General features: G+C 43.1%; 1 protein-coding gene across 1 annotated transcript in view; it reads right to left on the minus strand.

Moving 5' to 3' along the window:
* The window catches only part of STK39 (serine threonine kinase 39), a 226,408-nt gene that overhangs the window by 195,246 nt on the left and 9,733 nt on the right, over positions 1-21,429 (minus strand). The window contains exons 2-4 of the mRNA XM_014545426.1: positions 15,636-15,744; positions 11,806-11,947; positions 10,670-10,725 (exon numbers count right to left, since the gene is read on the minus strand). Coding sequence (XP_014400912.1) covers positions 10,670-10,725; positions 11,806-11,947; positions 15,636-15,744 — 307 coding nt within the window. The remainder of the gene's footprint in view (positions 1-10,669; positions 10,726-11,805; positions 11,948-15,635; positions 15,745-21,429) is intronic.

A 21,429-nucleotide genomic window follows, 5' to 3' on the forward strand; every position in this document is an offset into this window, starting at 1 on the left:
CTGTCCTGCTGGGGAGGGAAGGACCCCAAGAGGGACCAGACAGAACCAAAAGGAGTTTTCTGAAACCCTCACTCTCCACCCGATCTCCTTTTCTCCCATAATACTCCTGGTTTAAATTCCACTTATTCCTTCTTACAAGTAAATGGTGCTCAATGACCTGGTTTGGTTCTATAGGCTACCGCCCCCACCCACCCATGGGGTCCAAGGCATTCAGAGTCAGAAAATACAATCTGACCTATTTCCACAGTCTGGGACCTAGACAGTCACTTCTCAGCTGCTCTGGACGAATCCGTGTTTCCCATCTATGAGTGAGAGAGAGAGGCAGTCCTGACCTTCTTTGAAACATAAGAGAATGACAATTTCACAGCCTTTGCTGTCAGCAAAAGAAGGAAAGAAGTCAAAAGTCTTTTTAGTCACCTTTCAAAATAAAAGAAACCAAAGAAGCAAACCTTCCCATGACTGGTGTCTCATGTGGGTAGGCTCTTAAAGTTGCTATCAACTGGTTTCCTTCAAATGTGCTATATTTTTACTCACAAGGGAGAAGTTCTTAGCACTTGCTTGCACTGTGTACATGGAATCAACATCAATTCGCACAGACATAGATAGATTATAAGAAAAATTCAACAGGAGGATTCTTGTTAAAAATGCCAAGGCTATACAAGCTGCCACTCCCTCCCCAACTCCGCCACCTTCTCACAATCAAGACAACACAGGCTTAAAAGGATAAAGGGAGAGAACAAGAAGTGGTAGTTGATGTCAATTCACAACTGGCCCACAGTTCAGTTGACTAATACAGGCCATTAGACACAGTGTGAGAGAGAGCACTCATTTAAGGAAATAGAAAACTGCAGATAATCTACCCCTCTACATAAGAGCCACAGAACTTCCCCCAAGCAGGTGCATTTCTGGCGAGATGTGGAGCCAGAGGCAACACCTGGCTGGGCAGACACAGAAGGAAGGAGGCCACACAGGAGGGCGCAGTGACCCGGGCCAGCTGTGCTGCAGGTGCCGGCAAAAACCAGCTTTCTGAAGCCGATGGTAGACATGACCAAGAACTCACTCGTGGTGAACTTTCTATCAAGCATGATAATTACAAGGAATAAAGGAAAACCACAGATAATCCCCAGGTCACAAATCCACTTTTCTCTGGCTCCCCAGTGGGAGACAGGAGGGATATCTTAAAAGATGCTCTGGTAAAAGTAGCCAAAGGACAGATACTTGGCTTCCTCTCCCCTCCTTGATATCCTCTGATCTGAACACTTTCAATTCATGACTAAGGCTAACAAAGGGATACTCAGGACATTTTTATGCAACTTTACCCACACACCACTTCACTTGGAGAAATTCTTGTCAAGTTTCCTTATTTTACAGATGACAATCTGAGCCCCAGGGCAGCTGAACTGTCAAAAGGCATAGAGTTCAAAGGCAAGGGGGTGGGGCAGGATGGGGAGCAGTTAAGGGCAAGGAAGTGAGCCAAGGACTGAAAGAGACACCAGGAGACCTGAGAGTGATCTGCTTTTACAATCTTCAGAATGACTTTGACCGAGTCCCCAGTTGCTCAGCCCTCAGTCACCTCTTCTGTGAGACCTATTCAGCTGAACTGACAGAGTTGCTACAAGGAGAGCACTAGGTGAGCATATTATACAGGTATCATCATTTCCCAAGCCAAACGCATGCTCTGTAGTCAACGGGGCTCGTGGCTGGCCATATTTGCAAAGACAGGCACAAGTAACTTAGATCAAATATTAATTAATAAGTCTAAATTTCCAATGTGATATTCATATATCTGCAGGGGGTCTTTTTCACACAAATCTCTACTCAACTAGCTCTACTATTAGAAGTTTCCAATACACCAGAATAACCCATCTGTACCATTTGAAGAGATGGTCCCTATGGGAGATAATTAAAATAGCACAATTCCAGTTGCCACAAGTATTTAAAGCAACAATTTGCATCATTCCCACAGACTTTTGCAAAGGACTAGTTTAGCTTCAAAGAATCTGGAGTTTTTTAATCTGTGACAATAAAAACTTTACATCTAAAACTCCTAACACTGAAAATTCACTAAAATATGAGGATCACACTCTATTGCTCCGTATTCTTTTCATCTAAAGTGACTAAATCATATGTTCAGGAATACATTCAACAACTATTTACTGAGCTCTTTACTAAGTGTCACTTCCAGTTCTAAACACTGGGACTATAGAGCAGAGACCCTGCCTTCATGAAGGTGAACTTTAAATTAGGGTGGGGGTAGGATATTGAGTAAATACAGATAATAAACAAAATTATGAAGTATAATATACAGCAGTGGTTTTTGAACTTTAGTGTGCATCAGAATCATTAGAGGGCTCTTAAAATACAAATTGTTGGGCCCTACCTCCAGAATGTCTGATTCAGCAGATCCAGGAGTGAAAAAGCACAAGAGTTTGCATTTTTATCAAGTTTCCAAGGTGATGGTGAAGCTGCTGGTCTAGAATCACACCTTGAGAACCACTAATAGATCCGGGGATAAAAAGCAGGAGTGGGGGAGCTGCAATTTACCATAGGATGGCCATGGAAGCCTCCCTGATGTGACATTTGAGCCAAGAATCTGAAGGCGGTACTAAAGGGTATTCCAGAGAGAGGGAGCAGCCAGTGCAAGGTCCTGAGGCAAAAGCATGCATGGCAAGGAGGCCGGCTTGACTGGAGTGGAATGAGGGAGAGGAAGACGCAGGAAATGAGCTCAGCCAGACCCTGCGGTAGGCCACCATCAGGATTTTGACTTCGCTCTGAGATGGAAAGATATTAGAGGGTTTTGAGTAAAGGCATGAGATAAGCCTTTAACTGACTGAACAGCATAATTCTGGATGCCATGTAGGGAACTACACGTGAGGGGACGGTCAGAAGAAGAGTACCATTTAGGGGGTGACCCTATGAACCCAGGCAGGAGATGATGGTGGCTTGGACCAGGATGACAGCAGGGGAGGTGCAGTGACGAGGTTAACAACAGGATTTGCTGACCAAATGGACAGGACACAGGGTATGAGAGAAAGAGAAATGTCGGTGAGCACCACACTTGTGGTCTGTCCACTAGAAGGATGGAGCTGCCATTGAAAGAGGTGGGGAGGGCTGTGGGAACGGCACTTTGTTGGGGGTCTGGGGTCCCAGGGTTCTTCTGTATGGCAGCTATACAATCTGTAGAGGGAAAGGAAACTTGAGAACCCAAGAACATCATTTCACAGTTGATACATGGCTAGGAAAGAACTTGGCAGCAGGCACAGGGGACATTAGAAACCCAGGGGGCTAGACAGTGCTGGCGACTGGTATCCTCAAGTTTACTTTATAAAATCAAGTGTTAAGCCATATTCCATAGAGTATAAATACATGTCCACATTATTTCAATTTCCTAAAAATCTCTAATCTTACGATATCTGTAGTAACTTATAAGATGTATTAGTCAAAAGCACCTATTCCGCCTAAACCAGTTTGGCTCAGTGGATAGAGCGTTGGCCTGCAGACTGAAAAAAGGTCCCAGGTTCGATTCTGGTCAAGGGCATGTACCTGGGTTTCGGGCACATCCCCAGTGGGAGATGTGCAGGAGGCGGCTGATCGATGTTAAGCCATATTCCATAGAGTATAAATACATGTCCACATTATTTCAATTTCCTAAAAATCTCTAATCTTACGATATCTGTAGTAACTTATAAGATGTATTAGTCAAAAGCACCTATTCCTAAATCATTCACAGTTACAATACATATTTAAGGTTTATCCCCAGGACAACCTACTAAACTAGACCTAATGTGGCCCACTTAGATTCCTCAAGCAGGTGCACTTCTCTTCACTTACAAATCTTTGAAATTCAATTCTATCTCCAACTTTTCATGTCTGTTTCACCTGCAGGGTTACCTCCATGAGAGTAGACACCATGTCTCCTCCATGGCTTACCACCCCACCCTATCAGCTCAGAGGCCTGTGCCTGGAACACAGTCAGTGCTCAGTAAATATCTGTCAGCTGCCCACTTAAGATATATTAAACCCAAACACCTAGTGTTCACCTTTTCACCAGGGAAGGAACATTTTTCTTTTTTAACAAATGGAGGTTCTGGGAAACAGAAAAATGAAAAAAAACACAACGCACGATCCAGCAGAGAACTGACTTGAATGTCTCTGCTCTCAGTCTAAAAGTTCTTGTTTTTTCCAGACTTTCACAGCTTGTGGTAATATATAAAATTTAATTTAATAATGACAAAGAAGGCCCTTTAAGGCAGGACAGAGGAAAGGAAGGGGGAGATGTGAGGGAGGGAGGAGGCAGAGGGAAGACTGAGGCCATCTGCCTCACGTCCTCCGGGACGCTCTTCCTGGAAGCACAGCTCTGTCCCCGCGCAGCTAACGGTGCACAGCTGGGTGCACAGCTGCAGGAGACGTCCAGCAGGAAAGCAGAGCAAAGCGATGCTCCCCACTGGGCTCACCCCACCAAGACTTCCTAAAGCTGCCGCTCAACTACTGCTGGCAGCTGGTACAGGATGGGAAGCTGCTTAAAATCTTCCCAAGTATTTCTCACCCATGGTGTGCAGCTGGGATGGAAAACGAAGTTTCCATAATCGATTGCATTCTCAGTTCCAGCTAGAGGTTTCACACATGTTACCATTTTCCAAGATCCCCAAATTTAGGGGGCCATATTAATCCGCTGTCCTTATTTACTTAAATCAAATGGGTGTGTGTGTGTGTGTGTGTGTGTGTGTGTGTGTGTGTGAATTTTGGCAAGTTTGTTAAACCATAATTCACATAATTATAAACTTCCTGAAACTCAAACCACATATTGTGGTTCACTAGAATGCACTTTATAGCCCCCAAAGGTTTTAATTTGCACATGTCCTCTGCTTTCTGAATGTAGCCAATGGCCCTTAATTCGTATGCTCTGCTTCAGTCTTCCTTAACATTATTAATCGTGTCATCATCTGCTGGCTGAGGCAGAGCTTGCTTAAAATCAAAGCTGAAAAGTGTCTGTTAAAAAACTATTTTCAGCCTTAAAACTATGCACTCGCATACATACCTAAATATTTTCTATTTCGCCTCCCTGTCTGTTAAGCTGGTATATTTGGACTTGTTTGAGCTTTTCAGCTGCGACTTACATACCCACCTTCTACCACAAGAGGCGGGTGTGTGTGCACAACCTGCCAAGAGAGGGTGTCCAGCACGCCTGCCGTGCAGTTCTCATTGACCAAAAGTTTGGGAGCACCTGTCCTGTGTCAGGCACTGTTGGGTGGTGCTGAGAGGGAGTGTTTACAGCTGGTAAGTATATGATCTGTAGGGAAGAGGGGACGCAGAGACCCAGGTTCACTGCCATCTAGTCGGAGTGTATAAAGGAGGGCACTTATAAGCCACCAGTGTAAGGTGCTTGACGTAATGAGGGTGGATCTCGAAGAGGTGAAGCAGAAAGCACAGGGGGAGGAGACAGGGAAAAATAGGAGGGGCCTTCACTTCAGGAGGTGCCATTGAGGGGAGCCAGAGCTTTATGTCTTCAGCAAGTTTTTAACTTTGCACCAGGGAATTGTATGGTCAGATTGGCGTCGTAGATTTTTCACTCTGGTGATACTAGGGAAATCAAAGGGCTAACGGAGGAAGAGCAAAATGATATGGCGGGAGGTGAGATGGGGTGCTTATAGCCTGGCCTCCCTAGCCGCCTCCTGTCGATGTTACAACAGCCTAAATAATTAAAGGGCACCAAACCCATCTCAATAAAAAAGCAGTATGGCCTAACTAGTTCTAAACCGAAATGTGTGTTAACTCCTTTAGCCCTCTAGCACAAGCACTTTCCCATTGCACAGATGTGGAGACTGAGTACCGAGAGGTTAAATGTCTTAGTTACAGGGCTAGAAGGAGCAGTGCCAGGATGTGAACCGAAGAAGTCTGGTGTCAAAGCCCACACACTCCTAAATCTGATGACAAGTCATCATTCCCTGATCTGGATGTCCCAGGAGCTTTCTGAGCTTTTTTGACACTAGCCAGAATACATACACGGAGCCCATATTACCTGCTTGAAGCAGCAGCCTCTCTTCCTTACAACACAGAAAATACTCTTTCCACCCGCCCCTTGTCAAAGTGCACTTCACTGGAGCCAAAGAACACAGGAGGGCAACAAAAGAAACTATCAGCTGTGGGCCTAAAACTCCACCACCGTGCACACCTCCCTCTGGCTCCTTGAGAAAAATATCTGAGTATTGAAAGCAAGTTAAGTCTAGTTCCACGTTTTCCTGGTAGAAGTTTTAGTCATAGTGTTAGATGCAGACTGAAGCTGAAAATGTATTCAAAGGCTGACTAAGGATATAATCTCCCTCCCAGAAAACCGAGATGCTACCCCGAGTCATATCAATGTGCCTCGTCAGTGAAAAGCCTAGTGCTTAAGCTTTATCTCATGGGCTCAGATACATTACGATAGGGGTAGTGATAAATTTCTAGAATTCTGGCTGCCTTAGCTCAGTACCAGATTTGGTTTCTGTTAGGAAAACTGAGGATGGAAAATTCAGACTCACACGTACTCACACACCCCTAAAAGGCAAAAGTGAGTGAAAATGAGCATGAGCTCTTCCTCATATAATGTAGTTGTTAGTACATCCTTCTAGAAAGTTCTTTAGAAAAGCAATGTTGTGAAATCAACATCTTTATAGTACCTGAAGAGTGGTCACCATTTCAAAGGCTCCTAAGATCAATACATCTGCAGTGACCACCCCAAAGGTACCTGTTTATGTGAATTTCTGTTGGCTGAGAACAGCATCTCATTAATTCCAGACAAACGGGCTGAGTCACTGGCCAGACAAAGCACTGAGCTCTTCCTGACAATATGACAGAGCATCAAACTGGAAAATAAAACGCGGGGCCGTGGGAAGGGCATGACTTTCAAAGAGCCACTCCTTCTAGCACGTAGTACAGCAGAAACGATTACTCTTACCACGGCCTCCTATCCAAGCTTATTCTCAGGGAGTCACAAGACAGAGAGGCTGTCCAAGCGCAGAAGAAATCATAAGATGTAAAGCCTTTTCCCAACCTTTTCCAGTCTGAAGAGGGTGTGTTGTCACTACTGTGCTTCAATTCTGCTCCAAATGCTGCCTGAAGAGGACTGCTTCTCCTAAAACCTTACAAATGACGCTGTGTGTCTCGACTTGGAGAAGGGGGAAGAGGTGCTGAATGTGTTTCCTAGCCCAAAACAAAATCAATTTATGCAGAGATGTGCAGGGGTTAGTGACTGCTAACGGTCTTCCGTCCAAAACTGAGGTTGTTTCCATCCAGATTTGGGATTCTCTCCCTGGAAGTCCCACGGATGTGGGTCAAGGGCTCTAGAACCAGAATGCCCAAATTTGGAGCCTGACTCCACCACTTGTGCTATGAGTGCCCTGGGCAACTACCTTCCCCTCTGAACCTTCGGTTTTAGTCTGTAAAATGGGTGTAAAAGTGGCACTTCCCCACAGGACCATGGTGAGGACTTAATGAGTCACAAAGCGTCAGCAGGGCACCTGGCCTGGCACACAGGAAGCACTCCACACACATCAGTTCCTGATTTCATACCCACCGTCGATGAAACGTACGTTATTCCCACGCATTTGTACCGTTGGAAACAGAACCAAGTATATTAGCCTTATTCTCCCTTGTTGGCTGCATAATAAGGTGGGTGTTTTTTTGTGGTTTCAACCAGGCCCTTTAATTTTCCCTTTCCTAACCAAAAGTTCTGAGAAAGGAAATATGTGTAAATACAATAGAGGAAGTGACTTTTTTAAAAATAAAAATTTTGCTTTCTATTAGAATAGCAAAAATACTCTTTTTAGCCCTGGCCGGGTGGTTCAGTTAGTTGGCGTGTCATCTCATATACTAAAAAACTGCAGGTTCAATTCCCGGTCAGGACATAAACCTAGGTTGCGGATTCAATCCCCTGTCAGCATGAGTACAGGAGGCAACTGATCGATATTTCTCTCTCTCTCTCTCTCTCTCTATCTCTCTATCTTTCTCTCCCCCCCCCTTCTCTCTCTAAAATCAATAAACATATCCTCGGGTGAGGATAAAACAAAACTCTTTTTAAAAGCCATGTTCATAATAATACTCTCAAGGTAAAATAAACACACATTACAAAGTAATAAATGCAAACTTCTCCCCTGTTTAACTTTTATTTCAAAATACAAGGCCTAAAGAGCATAAAGATGTAAAGCAGTGGTTCTCAACCTTCTGGCCCTTTAAATACAGTTCCTCATGTTGTGACCCAACCATAAAATTATTTTCATTGCTACTTCATAACTGTAATGTTTTTACTGTTATGAATCGTAATGTAAATATCTGATATGCAGGATGGTCTTAGGCGACCCCTGTGAAAGGGTCGTTCGACCGCCAAAGGGGTCGCGACCCACAGGTTGAGAACCGCTGATGTAGAGGGAAGAGGGCACACACAGTCTGAGTGAAAGTAATGTTCCATTTGCTCAAATATAACAGGCAGCAACACTGTGCTGTCGCTGTGAGTCTCCACTCTCAAGGCAGGGGCTGACCCATCTCCATGTTCCTAACGCAGTTCACTGCTACTTTGAGCCTCATACTGAGAAATGATCATTTTATCACAAAACAGAAACAGTTAGTTGCACTTCCATATCAGCTTAGAGCAAGATGAATGAGAAGTTAACTTCTAAGTTCCTTAATTAGTAAGCACTGCCTTTGTGAAACTCACAGAGCTCCTCAGAGTTGAACCTCTTACAGGACAAATCTGAGGTACCTATGACCTCCAGGCAGTGCGAGGGAGAGGCAGTGTGATCCTGTTGGTGGTAATAACAGCAGCCACAATAGCAACGGGAGCAATAGTAGTAACAGTACTAGAAGTGCCAGCAACAGCCACAGTGGAGCAGCAGCTGTTGGTATTTACCAAGTGCCTATCATATATGTATGCTGGCCACTGTTAAGGTCACTGGACATAAAGAGCCTCATTTGACTTCACACAAAAATGATGAGGCGGGTTATATTTGTATTTCACTCTATGGAAACTGAGTCTTAAAGAGGTTAGGGAACCTGACCGAGGTCAGAGAGCTTGAGTGGTGACCTGGGAATTTCAGCCCGGGCTGATGACCCCCAAGCTTGTACTTAACTAGACTACTCTGGTGCTGAACGGTTTGAAGCTTTTGTCCACAAATGTGTTCAGTTATCACTTGTTTAGTTGAAGTATTTTTTTCCTTAGCCTGTGGAATAAGGACCATTCTTCATTCTTTACAATGAGGACAAGATTTCATATATATATATCTCACTAACTTGGATGCCTCAAGAATGAAATTCAACATTAATAATAAGAGCCACCAAAGCAGGGAGGGAGAAGATAGATGAATCAAGAATGGCCAAAGACTGATAAAAGTAAGGTGATGGGTACAAGAGGGTTCTTCCAATTTTCTCTCTTCTTTGGGCTGTGCTTGAAATTTCGCATTAATAAGAGGTTTGAACATGGCTTTTACTATTGAGAGTTCATTACTGACTCATTTCCTTTCATTTGTTTTACTAGGTTAGAACTTACATGGTTTAAAATTCAACATGTTATGAAAGTCATACACTAAGCAGTGAGGGGTAAACAACAAATCAAAGAGATGACTCAAGGCCTATCCTTGTGTTGGGTGTGTGTTTGTTTTCTGTTGAAATGCTTGCATTTCGAATAACTCCAAACCCTCCAATTTGTTTAGAAACAAAAATGGGACCAAGGACTGTGATCAACTCTCATGTAATAACTAAATTCATGCTAAACACACATACACACATACACACACACACACACACACACACACACACACACACACACAACAAACAGGGCCCTTTCCCTCCAACTCAAAAAAGAAGCAGATTAGGCTGATTCAACATTTGGGGCGAACTCCAACATTCTTCAACGACAGATGTTAGGTCAGCGATTCTCACCAAGGACGATGCTAGTAATATCTCATGCCTGGTGCCAGAGGGCTGCACCCCCTTCAGTGACAGGGACAGTCCATTACAGGGAAGGACTGTCCAGCCAAAAATGCCAAAAGCACTGATCGCCAAGAGGACTGCTGAGACAGGCCTTCATGGCCATGGGTAAAACAAGAGTCAACCTGCATCCGGCTACATATTACCCCAGGCCACTCAGATTCCTCGAGGAGATTAACAAACTGAGATGTTCTGTACATAGAGGGGCTGCCTGATGCATTCACTCGGTAGACACTTACTTGTCAGCGTGCCAGACAACGGTGGAGAATAGCCAGGCAGGTCAGATTTAAGAGCAAAGTGAGCCCTAGATTTTAAGAGTTCACAATTCTTTCTACCACCTCTTTCGAAATAAAAGATTTTAAATTAACGTGTACAATGCTTTAAACTTTCAAACTCATCAAAAAACTCTCAAAGTGCTTTTCATGCAGTTATATAAATATCACCAGTATTCAATCTAAACGGTAGAAAATATAATTAAAAGTAAAATTGTTCTTTATCAAAGGGCTATTATTTCTAGGATGATCTAACAAAGATTTATCAAAACAATAGGAAAACGTGTTATGCCTAAGAACCAAACATTCTATAACACAGAAGCCCAAATACATTCTTGAAACAGATTACGTGTATTTATTCATTTCTTAGGCACGATTCTATTCCTTGAAAATGTAACACTTCTGTAAACAAGTAAAGATTTTATCTTTATCAGCTTTACCTGCTATTTGTACCGAACCATCCTCACCCAGAAGAATATTACCAGCTTTCAAATCTCTATTAGAAAAAAAAGAAGAAGAATGAATTGTGCAGTACCGATATTATATTGCATTAATTCACTCAGGGAGATTTTTAAAGCATATCATAGAATACAGCTAGTTTGGCATTATTTTATAAATACTAAAATTATATCAAAAATTATAAAATACATGTGATTTTATAGTTTGTTCCTCGGGAGTGGTTGGGATGTTAGTAACAAATATTTTCTGTGAAATCAATATCCAGATTTAATTAAATCAATAGTGAGTAGATGCTTTCTTTTATGTTAGAGTTAAGATTGTCCATATATTCACAATACTATTGTTTTATCAAGAATTAAAGCCCAGCCTATGTAAAGCTGTTCTATTTGTCTGTTGTGTAATTCCAAATTAATCCCATCAGCCTCTTAAACAATTTATTTGATCAGTCTCTCCTCTGAAGAGACACTGATTATGAACACGACTTACAATATTCTATATTTCTTCACTATATAGAAGTGTGCTGAGTGGTCTTAATAATTTAAAAATGATAATCTATAAGTTTAGTTTCTAAAGTAATATTTTTCTAATTATTGAAAGAAAGTAAATTGCTCACTTATAGTTCTGAGTAGGGAAATTAAAATATTAGTATTACTGGTAAATGGTTATTTATTTACAACTATACCTAAGAACCCCAGTAATGCTAACCCATCCAAAACACCGGGTTCTCATAGTCTATGCTGTTTGGCTATCTAAATTGGCATTTTATATCTCAAGGAAGATGAAATCAGTGCCTCCTCCTTCCCTCTCACCATTATGTCAAAAATAATGAACATATTACAATGTCTGAAACAGTCTAGCCTGTATTAGAAAGTTAGAAATGATATCCAATTCAAATGAGCATGCTTGAAGAGCAGCAGGTGAACGGATGTTTTTTCATGAGTCCACTCAGTACCCTTTATATTCTATTTTCTTTCTCAAGTATCCCCCCTCCATCTATGTAGCCTAAGTTAGAAACAGTGCCAATACCTACCTACCTGCAATATGTCTTTCCTTAATAGTCTTTATTAACTAGGACTAAAGATGCAGCTGAATTTGAACATCTCTGCAGAGGCCATACCTGTGAATCTGGCCGTTTCTGTGTAGATAGTCTAAGCCTTCCAAAACCTCTTTAAGAATTGTTGCTATTATTGCCTCTTCCAGAACTCCGTTCTTGTGTTCTCCTCGGTTGACGATGTATTTTATGATATCCAACATTGAACCTAAGTGGACAGGCAGAAGAATCGAAAAAACTGGGTGAGCGTCTTCATTGCCTTTCCACAACAGGGTTCCCTATTTAGAAAAGTAAATGAGGACATAAAAATATGTTTTTTGTTTACAAATATCCCCAAGGCACACAAACACTCACATGGCAACCCATGGCCATACACAATACATACAAGTTTGCAGGGTCACTTTCAGTTGAAGTGAGAAGGATTCTGGGTCAGGAACCGGAAGACTATTCAGGGCCACTTCCCAGTGAACCCCTTTTTCCCCAGACATGCAGCTGGTTACAGACTCAAAAGAGGGTTCAAGACATCTGAACTGAAAAAAGAAAGGACCAGGAGGCCAGGAGAGAGGTGGCAGTGAGCCACCCTGAGCAGCTGATACAGGTGGGAGGAGAGAGAAACGGTGTATTGCCTACAGGCCTGCTGGTAACCGCAAGATTCCTTTCTGTGACTCCAGGCAATCTGTATTTTCACTGACGTGGTAGTTGACATACTGACTTTTTATAATAAAAGAATGAATACACAGTGCTCTGCTATAATAAACTGATTAGCATCCTTGGCACTGTGAATTCATGTTTCAGCACAGAGTAATTAATATTCCGAACCTCTGGGTCATTTTAAAAACCAATATCCCCCAGGGGAGTCAACATTTCTGATGTGTTAACAAATGGCTTACCTCAGGACCTGACTTAGGCTCCAAGCTCTCCATGATTAACTAAGAGGGCTGAGTTTCCTCATCAGATGTTACTACACCAGATTAACCACCCACCCCTCATTAAGAGATGGAATGTGATAAAATATTATAGAAGAAAACAAATGCACATGTCCAACCTCAGAGAGAAATGGAACATCTGTTTATTCATTGACTCTTGGATTTTTGGCTCATTCAGAATATCATACTTCCAAAACCATTTGATTGTTACCTTATAAGGACACACCATACCAGGCATATATGCAGTTCTGGCCTGGCCTGCTGAAAGCAAGCTGAGCAAGCATCCACTTCTGCCCACACTCGCCTTCCCTGTGGAAACGTAAAGCCTGGTCCCCCTACCCACTAAAGGCCAGGAGACGAAACTGTATTCTTTTAAAAGACAATGAAATTTTCTAGCGAGTCCTGAGGAAAGTGGACAGGGGATATTCTCAGGCTTATAAAAGGTTAATTGGGATAAAAATAAATAATGAGAGGAAGTAAAATCCTCAGCCTGAACAGAGTATCTGGGGCCATCCAGCAACCCAGGTTACCGTGGGTGGGCCCCTCGAGAAGAGACTAGATCAGCGGTTCTCAACCTGTGGGTCGCGACCCCTTTGGGAGTCGAACGACCCTTTCACAGGGGTCGCCTAAGACCATCGGAAAGCACATATATAATTACATATTGTTTTTGTGATTAATCACTATGCTTTAATTATGTTCAATTTGTAACAATGAAATTGGGGGTCATCACAACATGAGGAACTGTATTAAAGGGTCGAGGCATTAGGAAGGTTGAGAACCACTGGACTAGATCCTCTCATCGATAAAGTGCCATCCTCAAGAAGCAGGCCTGACACTTGACCGCTGTGTCCGGCTCCAATAGGCTTCCTTTTGCTTCTGTCTTTCCTTTTTTATTTCACTTTTTAATTAAAAACCAAGTAGGCACTCAAGGAAACAATGGCGCACAGGATTGACAATACTAGAATAGAACCGAACTCAGAGCTGCCAGGCTCCCTACTGAGACCTCCACAGCAGACCCAAGGCCATTACAACGCATTCGTCATCTCATTTCTGGGCTTCTGCTTGATCCAACATACTTTCTTTAAAAGAATAAAATAAAATAAAATGCCTCCCTGGTTCAGCCTTAGCTGGGAAAGGGTCTGCAGATGAAATTGGACTGCTCTACAGCCCATGTTGTGCTGAGCCAGTTTGGGGTTCGTCCAGGCACCACAAAATGTTCTCCTTTGCTCCTTAACCACACTTCACATCTCAGGGTGCTAGACAGTGCATGGTGCCCTGGAGAGAGGACACGCTGGAGAAGTGGGGATGCTGGATGTTATGAAGGAAATAACCTGCTTTCTGTGCTTCAACGTGGGGGCGTGTAGAGTGAAGGTGGTAATACATCCGGCACTGCTTTGAAGTCAACAGGTCCTACAGTCACACATTCCAGCACTGAAGGTAACTGTGACCTTGGGCAAGCTATTTAACTCTCTGACCTTTCGGAAAACAGGGATGGTGACACCTGCCATTTGAGGATGTTGTCCACACTCCATGAAATAAGTACAATGCCTTGAACAGGATCTAGCCACAGAGGAAGTGTTCCACAAAGTTAAAGGTTATCATTATCATTCCCTATCAATTATGATGCTAAAAGGTTAAAAGAAATAAAATATAGAAGTGCAAAAGTGCCTTATCAATTATACGGTCCAGGGCTTTTATAACTTCAGGGATCAGAGGTTAGTGCGAGAAAGTGACTTTCCCTGCCCGAGTGCAAACATGTGATGAAATAGTGCCACTTCTGATCAATACCGCACGCAAATAATTTAACATGTGGAAAGTCTCTCTCCGTTTCAATTGAGACAACATTTACTGAGGACCCACTGGGTCTCAGATGCAATGAATTAAAAGTGCATTCGAGCCTTGTTCAGTGGATAGAGCATCGGCCCGTGGACTGAAGGGCATGTACATAGGTTGCAGGCTCAATCCCTGGCCCCCGTCAGGCCGCATGTGAGAGACAACCAATTGATGTGTCTCTCTCACATCAATGTTTCTCTCTCCCTGTCACTCCACCTCCTTTCCACTCTCTCTAAAAATCCATAGAAAGATATCTTGGGTGAGGATTAACAAAAGAAAAAAAAAGTGCATTCAACTGTGCTTGCTTCATGAATCCACAATCTAAATCTGCACTGTCCAACACTGTAGCCACTAGCCACCTGCATTATTTAAATATAAGCTAATTAAAACAAAACAGAAATTGAGTCCCTCAGTAGCACCAGCCAATGCCAAGTGCTCAGCAGCCACATGTAACTAGCAGACACTGGATAGCACAGCTATCGAACATTCCCATCGCAGCAGCACTGAAATAAAGCATTATATTGCAATGTGTCAAGGACTTGAATAATGTTTAAAAGGAAGGGTTTAGGGAAGGAAGAACTGGTTAACATTTGTGAAGAGAGTGCGGGATAACTGCAGAGAGCAGGTGAGCTTTTAGGACTTGAACGCGTGGAGAGGAAAGAGCAGATCTAGGGCTGAGGGGCAGCGCAGGTGAGGGCACAGAGACATCAGAGAGCAGGAAGGATTTAGGGAGTCTAACCTACGCCACAAAAATCGGGGTAGAAGGGGACACATATTCTAGAAGTTAAGCTGAACTGGACTTTATTCTCTAAGCCAGTAATAAACCATGCAGAACTTTTTAAAATTGATTTTAGAGAGAAAGGTAGGGAAAGGGAGAGAGAATGAAACATCAATGAGAGAAACATTGATAGGTTGCCTCCCACTGGGGATTGAGCCTGCAACCTGGGCATGTGCCCTGACCATGAATAGAACCAGCAACCTCTTGGTGCATGGGACAATGCTCAACCAACTGAGCCACACCGGCCAGGGCCCATGCAAAACTTAAATATAGGTGTAAGGGGATCAAATCTGAAATCTTAACCAATATGCAGGCTTCTACAGAAGGAAAACAAGCAAACAATGACAAAATCCACTTACCTCCACTTAGTAATTTCATGACCAGCCAAAGTTCATCTTTTACCACAAAAGAGGTGTAATAGGTCACTACGTTGGGATGGCTGCACTGACTCATGGCTTGAATTTCTTTCTATAAAAAAAGCAAAGCATGACATAGTAGTACCATGGGATAAAAATCGGGAAAACACAAGTGATGTTGTCCACACTCCATGAAATAAGTACATTGCCTTGAACAGGATCTAGCCACAGAGGAAGTGTTCCACAAAGTTAAAGGTTATCATTATCATTCCCTATCAATTATGATGCTAAAAGGTTAAAAGAAATAAAATATAGAAGTGCAAAAGTGCCTTATCAATTATACGGTCCAGGGCTTTTATAACTTCAGTGATCAGAGGCTAGTTCGAGAAAGTGACTTTCCCTGCCCGAGTGAACCACAAGTGAACCACAGTTGAGCATCTGGCTAACTTTCCTACTTATAAGCATACCTGGGGAGGGGGGCTGTGGTAGGAAGCTGCCTAAACCTTTTCTTCCAAGTAGCTACATCAGACCTAACCCTCTTGCCCTCATTATCAACTTGCTAGAATCAGAAAGGCCTGTGTAGACTATAGACCTCTGAACCAGCCACAGGTCAGAGGAATTTCAGGTCACCATATTGCCCAGACGACCCCCCACTCTGCCAGCAAAGACCCTGCCGTACATGACTAAGTGCCTCCGACCTGAATTGGAGGCCTCTACGGACAGACGAAAGGCTAGGCGAGTTACTAGGAGACATGGTGGCTCCTGGTGCCACCCTGAACTCTGGTGCGTGTCTTAGCTCCTCCCTTATCTAAAAGGGGACAACAGACTGTTTCTGTTTTTCTCAGGGCGCTGTGATGGTAACTGAGAAAATACATAAGAAAATGCTAGATTATCATTTCCCAAACTATTGTCCATGGTAAATGTTCCACCAAGGAGATAAAGGGGCAGAGGGGGACTGGTAAAGTGAAATGGGCTTGAAAAACATCAGATACTAAATCTCACTCTAAAAGAGTCACAGGAATATTGGTACTGTCAAAGGCTCTGAGAAGTCCTGCACTAGATAAACTGTCCTAGTTGAACCCAGATTAACAATGTAGGAAAACAATACGTTGTGTATCACAGTTCAGGCAACACTGCTGTAGTTTTACAGGGAGACGCAGAACAGCAAAGTTTTGAAATAATACAAATGGGAAACTTCAATAAACCACCGTTTTCGGCAATAGTCAAGTTCATTTTGGTTTTGGTTTGTCATTTTAAGTTACTGCCAGATGACTGGTATAAAGCTTCAGCCAAATGATAACCCTCAATCAAAGGTATCAGACGAGTGTAACTCACTTTTAAGGTGCTATCGACAAGCCACAAGAAAAACCTGTTTTCAAAGAAGCCTCATTTATGCTATCATGTATTTATGATGAAAGAAGAGTGTATTTGTGCATCCTATTAATATTTTCAACAACACTGAGCATCTAGTTAACTTCGAGTTAACGTAAAATTGCCTGACAATAATACTCCAATTTGGGCTGCAATCTTTGCATATTCAGTACTAATTAATCGTCAAATTACTAAAACGCTGTATGTCAGACAACTGCCAAAATACCACGACATGTAACACATACACACACCTTATTTTATATGCTTACTTAAGTGCTTTTAACCATGGATAATCTCCTAAGAAAATCACTAATTTTTCCATTTTCTTTTAATTATTTAAGAACAGTTTCCCTTCATTGTTTCCCTCTTCCATTTAACTGATCACAGGTTTTCTAAATCTGACACTTTCGATTCGGCAACTCCTGTCCTTTGAACAAGATCTGAAACCTGAGTTCCAGTTTCCATCTGTCTCTGGTGTTAGGTTTTGATGCCATAAGATGCTTCTGGAGGAGAAATGGCATGCTGCCCGGGCCATTCCTATTTCAAGTCACTAGCATCTGCTCGCTGTGGGCACGGCCCACTTGGAAGGCCTGCAGCGTTAGGCAAGTTCCAGCTTAAACGGATGCCTCTGTTGTTCACAGAGATGGGAATGATGTTTCTTGAAAATATATGTGCTCTACATTCTCACCATTTCATATTCAATGTAAATGAATGCCTTTCAAGCCTTCAAATTCTTCAATCATTAATCAAAATGCACAATAACCCACCAATGCCCATATGAAAAGAAATCCTTTTGCAGTGATGCAAAGTTGGGTCAGAGTCTGGAAAAGCACGTTTTTTAGTCCTTTGCATTTAGAGAGCCTGTATCATTTCCTACCCAGAGTATCAGGTTCTCTGACACGGTGGTGAACATAGTGTGTGTGTGTGTGTGTGTGTGTGTGTGTTATGGGTGTGAGGGGGGACAGAAGGAAGAAAGGGAGAGAGAAAAACTCCTTTAATTAACGTAGGGAGAAATTCTTTCAGAAAACTTATAGATATAACAAATTCCATTCCTTCAAAATTTTGGGTCTTAGAGGTGCCAGCTGGACATTTAAAGGCCCTGAGGATTGAAAAGAAAAAAAAAAAACAGGCAAGGAATACAGATACCCGCCCTACTAATACACCCCTATGGAAGATGAAAGAAGAGGTGGGGGCCTGAGAGTGGACTTGCATCAGTCTGACCGGTTACAACTTCATATTCTTCTTCTGTGCCCCCTCACTGTTCCTCTTTGCTGCTTGGCTGTGGGGTCCGTGTCCCCCATTCCTACACCATCCATTTTACTGTGCAGCCTATCCATGCAGTAGAGCCTCTGCTTAAAGACGTGATGAAACTTGCCTTAAAGAAAAACACTAGTCACTCTGCCCTTGACCATGGAACCCCCATGGTAAAAAATATTTCCAAAAACAGGGTAGAAAGACACTCAAGAAAATAAGAACTAGGTGCTCTGCCTGCCTATGCAACCCTCATTTTAGTTTATATTTACACCTTTTGTGTAGCTGCCTTCTACAGAGGCACAAAACTTACATGTTTATACTTTAGCTATGGTCCGAATGTTTCTATTCCCCAAAGATTCTTTTTTTTTTTTTTTTTTTTTTTTTTTTTTTACTGGCCAGGCAATTAGCTAGTCCCCTCATCAGGAAAGGATATTTTTTGGTTCATAGACAGTGATCAGCAGGAGCAGCTTCTATAGCACATCTCCAAGCATTTTTTTTTTTTACTATTTTTTTAGAGAGAGAGGAAGGGAGAGGGAAAGAGTGAAGCATGATGTGAGAGCAGAACATCATGCCTCCCGAATGGCCCCCCACTGGGGATCAAGCATACAAACTGCGCATGGGGCCTGACCAGAAATCAAACGGGAAACCCTTTGGTGCATGGGATGACGCCCAACCAACTGAGCCACAAGGGCCAGGGTCCTCCAAAATTCTTAAGTCAATGGTATTAGAAGGTAGGGGCCGTTGGAGGGTGACTGGGTCATCAGGATGAAGCCCTCGTGAATGAGATTAGTGCCCTTAAAAGAGAGACCCCAGAGAACTCACTTGCCCCTTCAGCCACGGGAGGAAGCAGCGAGAAGTCTGCAGCCTGAAAGATGCCCACACCGTGTTGACCTCAGACTTCCCAGTCTCTAGAATCATTTTCTATTGTGTATAAGCCACCAGTCTATGGCATTTTTGTTATAGCAGCCCAAATTAATTAAGGCAATTATATGTATATGTGTGTGTGAATACATATGTTTTTTAAATATGTTTTTATTTATTTCAGAGAGAGGAAGGGAGAGGGAGGGAGAGAGAGATAAACATCAATGATGAGAGAGAATCATGTATCAGCTGCCTCCTGCACACCCCAACTAGGAACCCAGCCCACCTCCCAGGTATGTGCCCCAACAGTGAACTGAACTGTGACCTCCTGGCCCATAGGTCAATGCTCAGCCACTGAGCCACAATGGCCAGGCAATTATATATATTTTATATTTTGAAAAATATAAATATTTCTTGGATCAAATAGTCTTTCCACAGAACTACTTTCTCCATTTCTTTTCAAAACAGTGGTGATGGCTGCTATTTGAATCCTTTCTTGGTAACAATCTATCAGCTAAGTTTCCCAGCTTTTCCCAGTGCCCTAACTTCACTCATAGGATAGGCAAAGCCATTTATTCCCAAACACACTCATTTCCTCCTGTCTCTGAAAGTGACAAGAGTGTTGGCCAAAGAATAAATGGATATGATTTTTAAAAACCTTTTTATCCAATTCTTCCTGTAGAATGAATGAGTGCTAATATTCTATTCTCTTAATTAGTACACAATCCATGGAAGAAGCGTGATTCAGATGCTTTTCAAACTTGAATATGCACACAGATCACCTGGGGACCTTGTGAAAATGCAGGTTCTGATCCAGTAGGTCTGAGTTGTGGCCAGAGGTTCTACATTTCTAATAAGCATTTCCAAGTGGCAAAGTGGCAGGAAGCAGGCAGAGAGGCACCTGGGTGGTAGGAATGTGAAAGAAAGGCCTGAGTAGAAGAGCAGGCCTAGCTAGTCTCACCTGCAAAAGGGGCATGGCTGGCGTGGCTCAGTGGTTGAGCATCGACCTATGAACCAGGAGGTCACGGTTCAATTCCTGGTCAGGGCGCATGCCTGGGTTGTGGGCTCAATCCCCAATGTGGGTCATACAGGAGGCAGCCGATTGATGATTCTCTCTCATCACTGATGTTTATATTTCTCTCTCCCTCTCCCTTTCTCTCTAAAATCAATAAAAATATTTTTTTAAGGAAAAAGGGAGTAGGAAGCAAAGCTGGAAGGGAGACTATAGCATTAAAGTGGTTTGAATGTCACAACTATGGGAAAGAGTAAAAAAATTCAAAGGGAGAGAAAAAAAACAAGAGGTCAAAGTTGGAAGAACTCAAAGGACTCTCAAATCCAGGCAACACAATTGCCAAAACTATAGTCAAGGAATGTGACACAGTTGGCTCCCTTGGAAGTCTAGTGAAACAAGACTCGGACATGTCACCAAGTGCCAACCCAAGCGATGGCACAGCACTGAATCTTCCCCAGGGCTTAAAGAGCTGGGTTTGCTCATGCAGCTTTATCTGAAACGCATCACAAGTCAAATTTCACAAAAGTGAGAAAACCAACCTAAAATGGGGTAGCAAGTAAAGGCCTTTCCATCTGCTAAGACTGAAGTGCCAGCCACAGCAGCATCCCTCTGCTGAGAGCGATGCAGGTGGAGGAGACCAAGAGGGACCCCACACTGCCGCTGTGCCAGCCCAGCCAAGTCGGCCAACCAGGGACGACACAGGCGTCTCAGGTGGGATGCACTGGGTTTGGTGGGAGACACAAAAAAACAGAGTGCCCTACCCTGGAGGGAAAAAAAAACTGCCAAAAAAAACAAAAACTGGGAAAATGGGGGTGGGAGGGGACCTTTTAAAATATTCATAAGGGATTTTAAAATACCTCTGTATGGCATTTGTTTCTCCTGCCCTTGCCAAAACAAAATTATCTACACTAATAAAAGAGAAAGATGCAAACTGACCATACCTTTGCAACACCCACCAGCCAATCAGGAGTGGGTATGCAAATTAACCCAACAAAGATGGCGGTTTAATTTGCATACTCAGGCACTGAGCAGCCGGGGCGGGGCGGGACACTGGCGTCATCACCATGGAGACGACGCAGGCGTTCTCCACCGCCCCAGCCACTCCAGGCCTCTCGGCAGCGTGGGAAGGCGGAAAGGCAACTCCTGGCCGGAGCGAAGGCGGTGCCGGCAGCCAGGGGAAGGAAGGCCCATTCTTGCACGAATCTTCGTGCATCAGGCCTCTAATTTTCCTATAAAGAGCACGGTGAACAAGCAGGAACTCTAATTAGCAAGGGTGTGGCCCAGCGGGAGCCACGTAAG

Source organism: Myotis brandtii, unplaced genomic scaffold (genome assembly GCF_000412655.1).
Source record: "Myotis brandtii unplaced genomic scaffold, ASM41265v1 scaffold112, whole genome shotgun sequence".
Classification (NCBI taxonomy): Eukaryota; Metazoa; Chordata; class Mammalia; order Chiroptera; family Vespertilionidae; genus Myotis; species Myotis brandtii.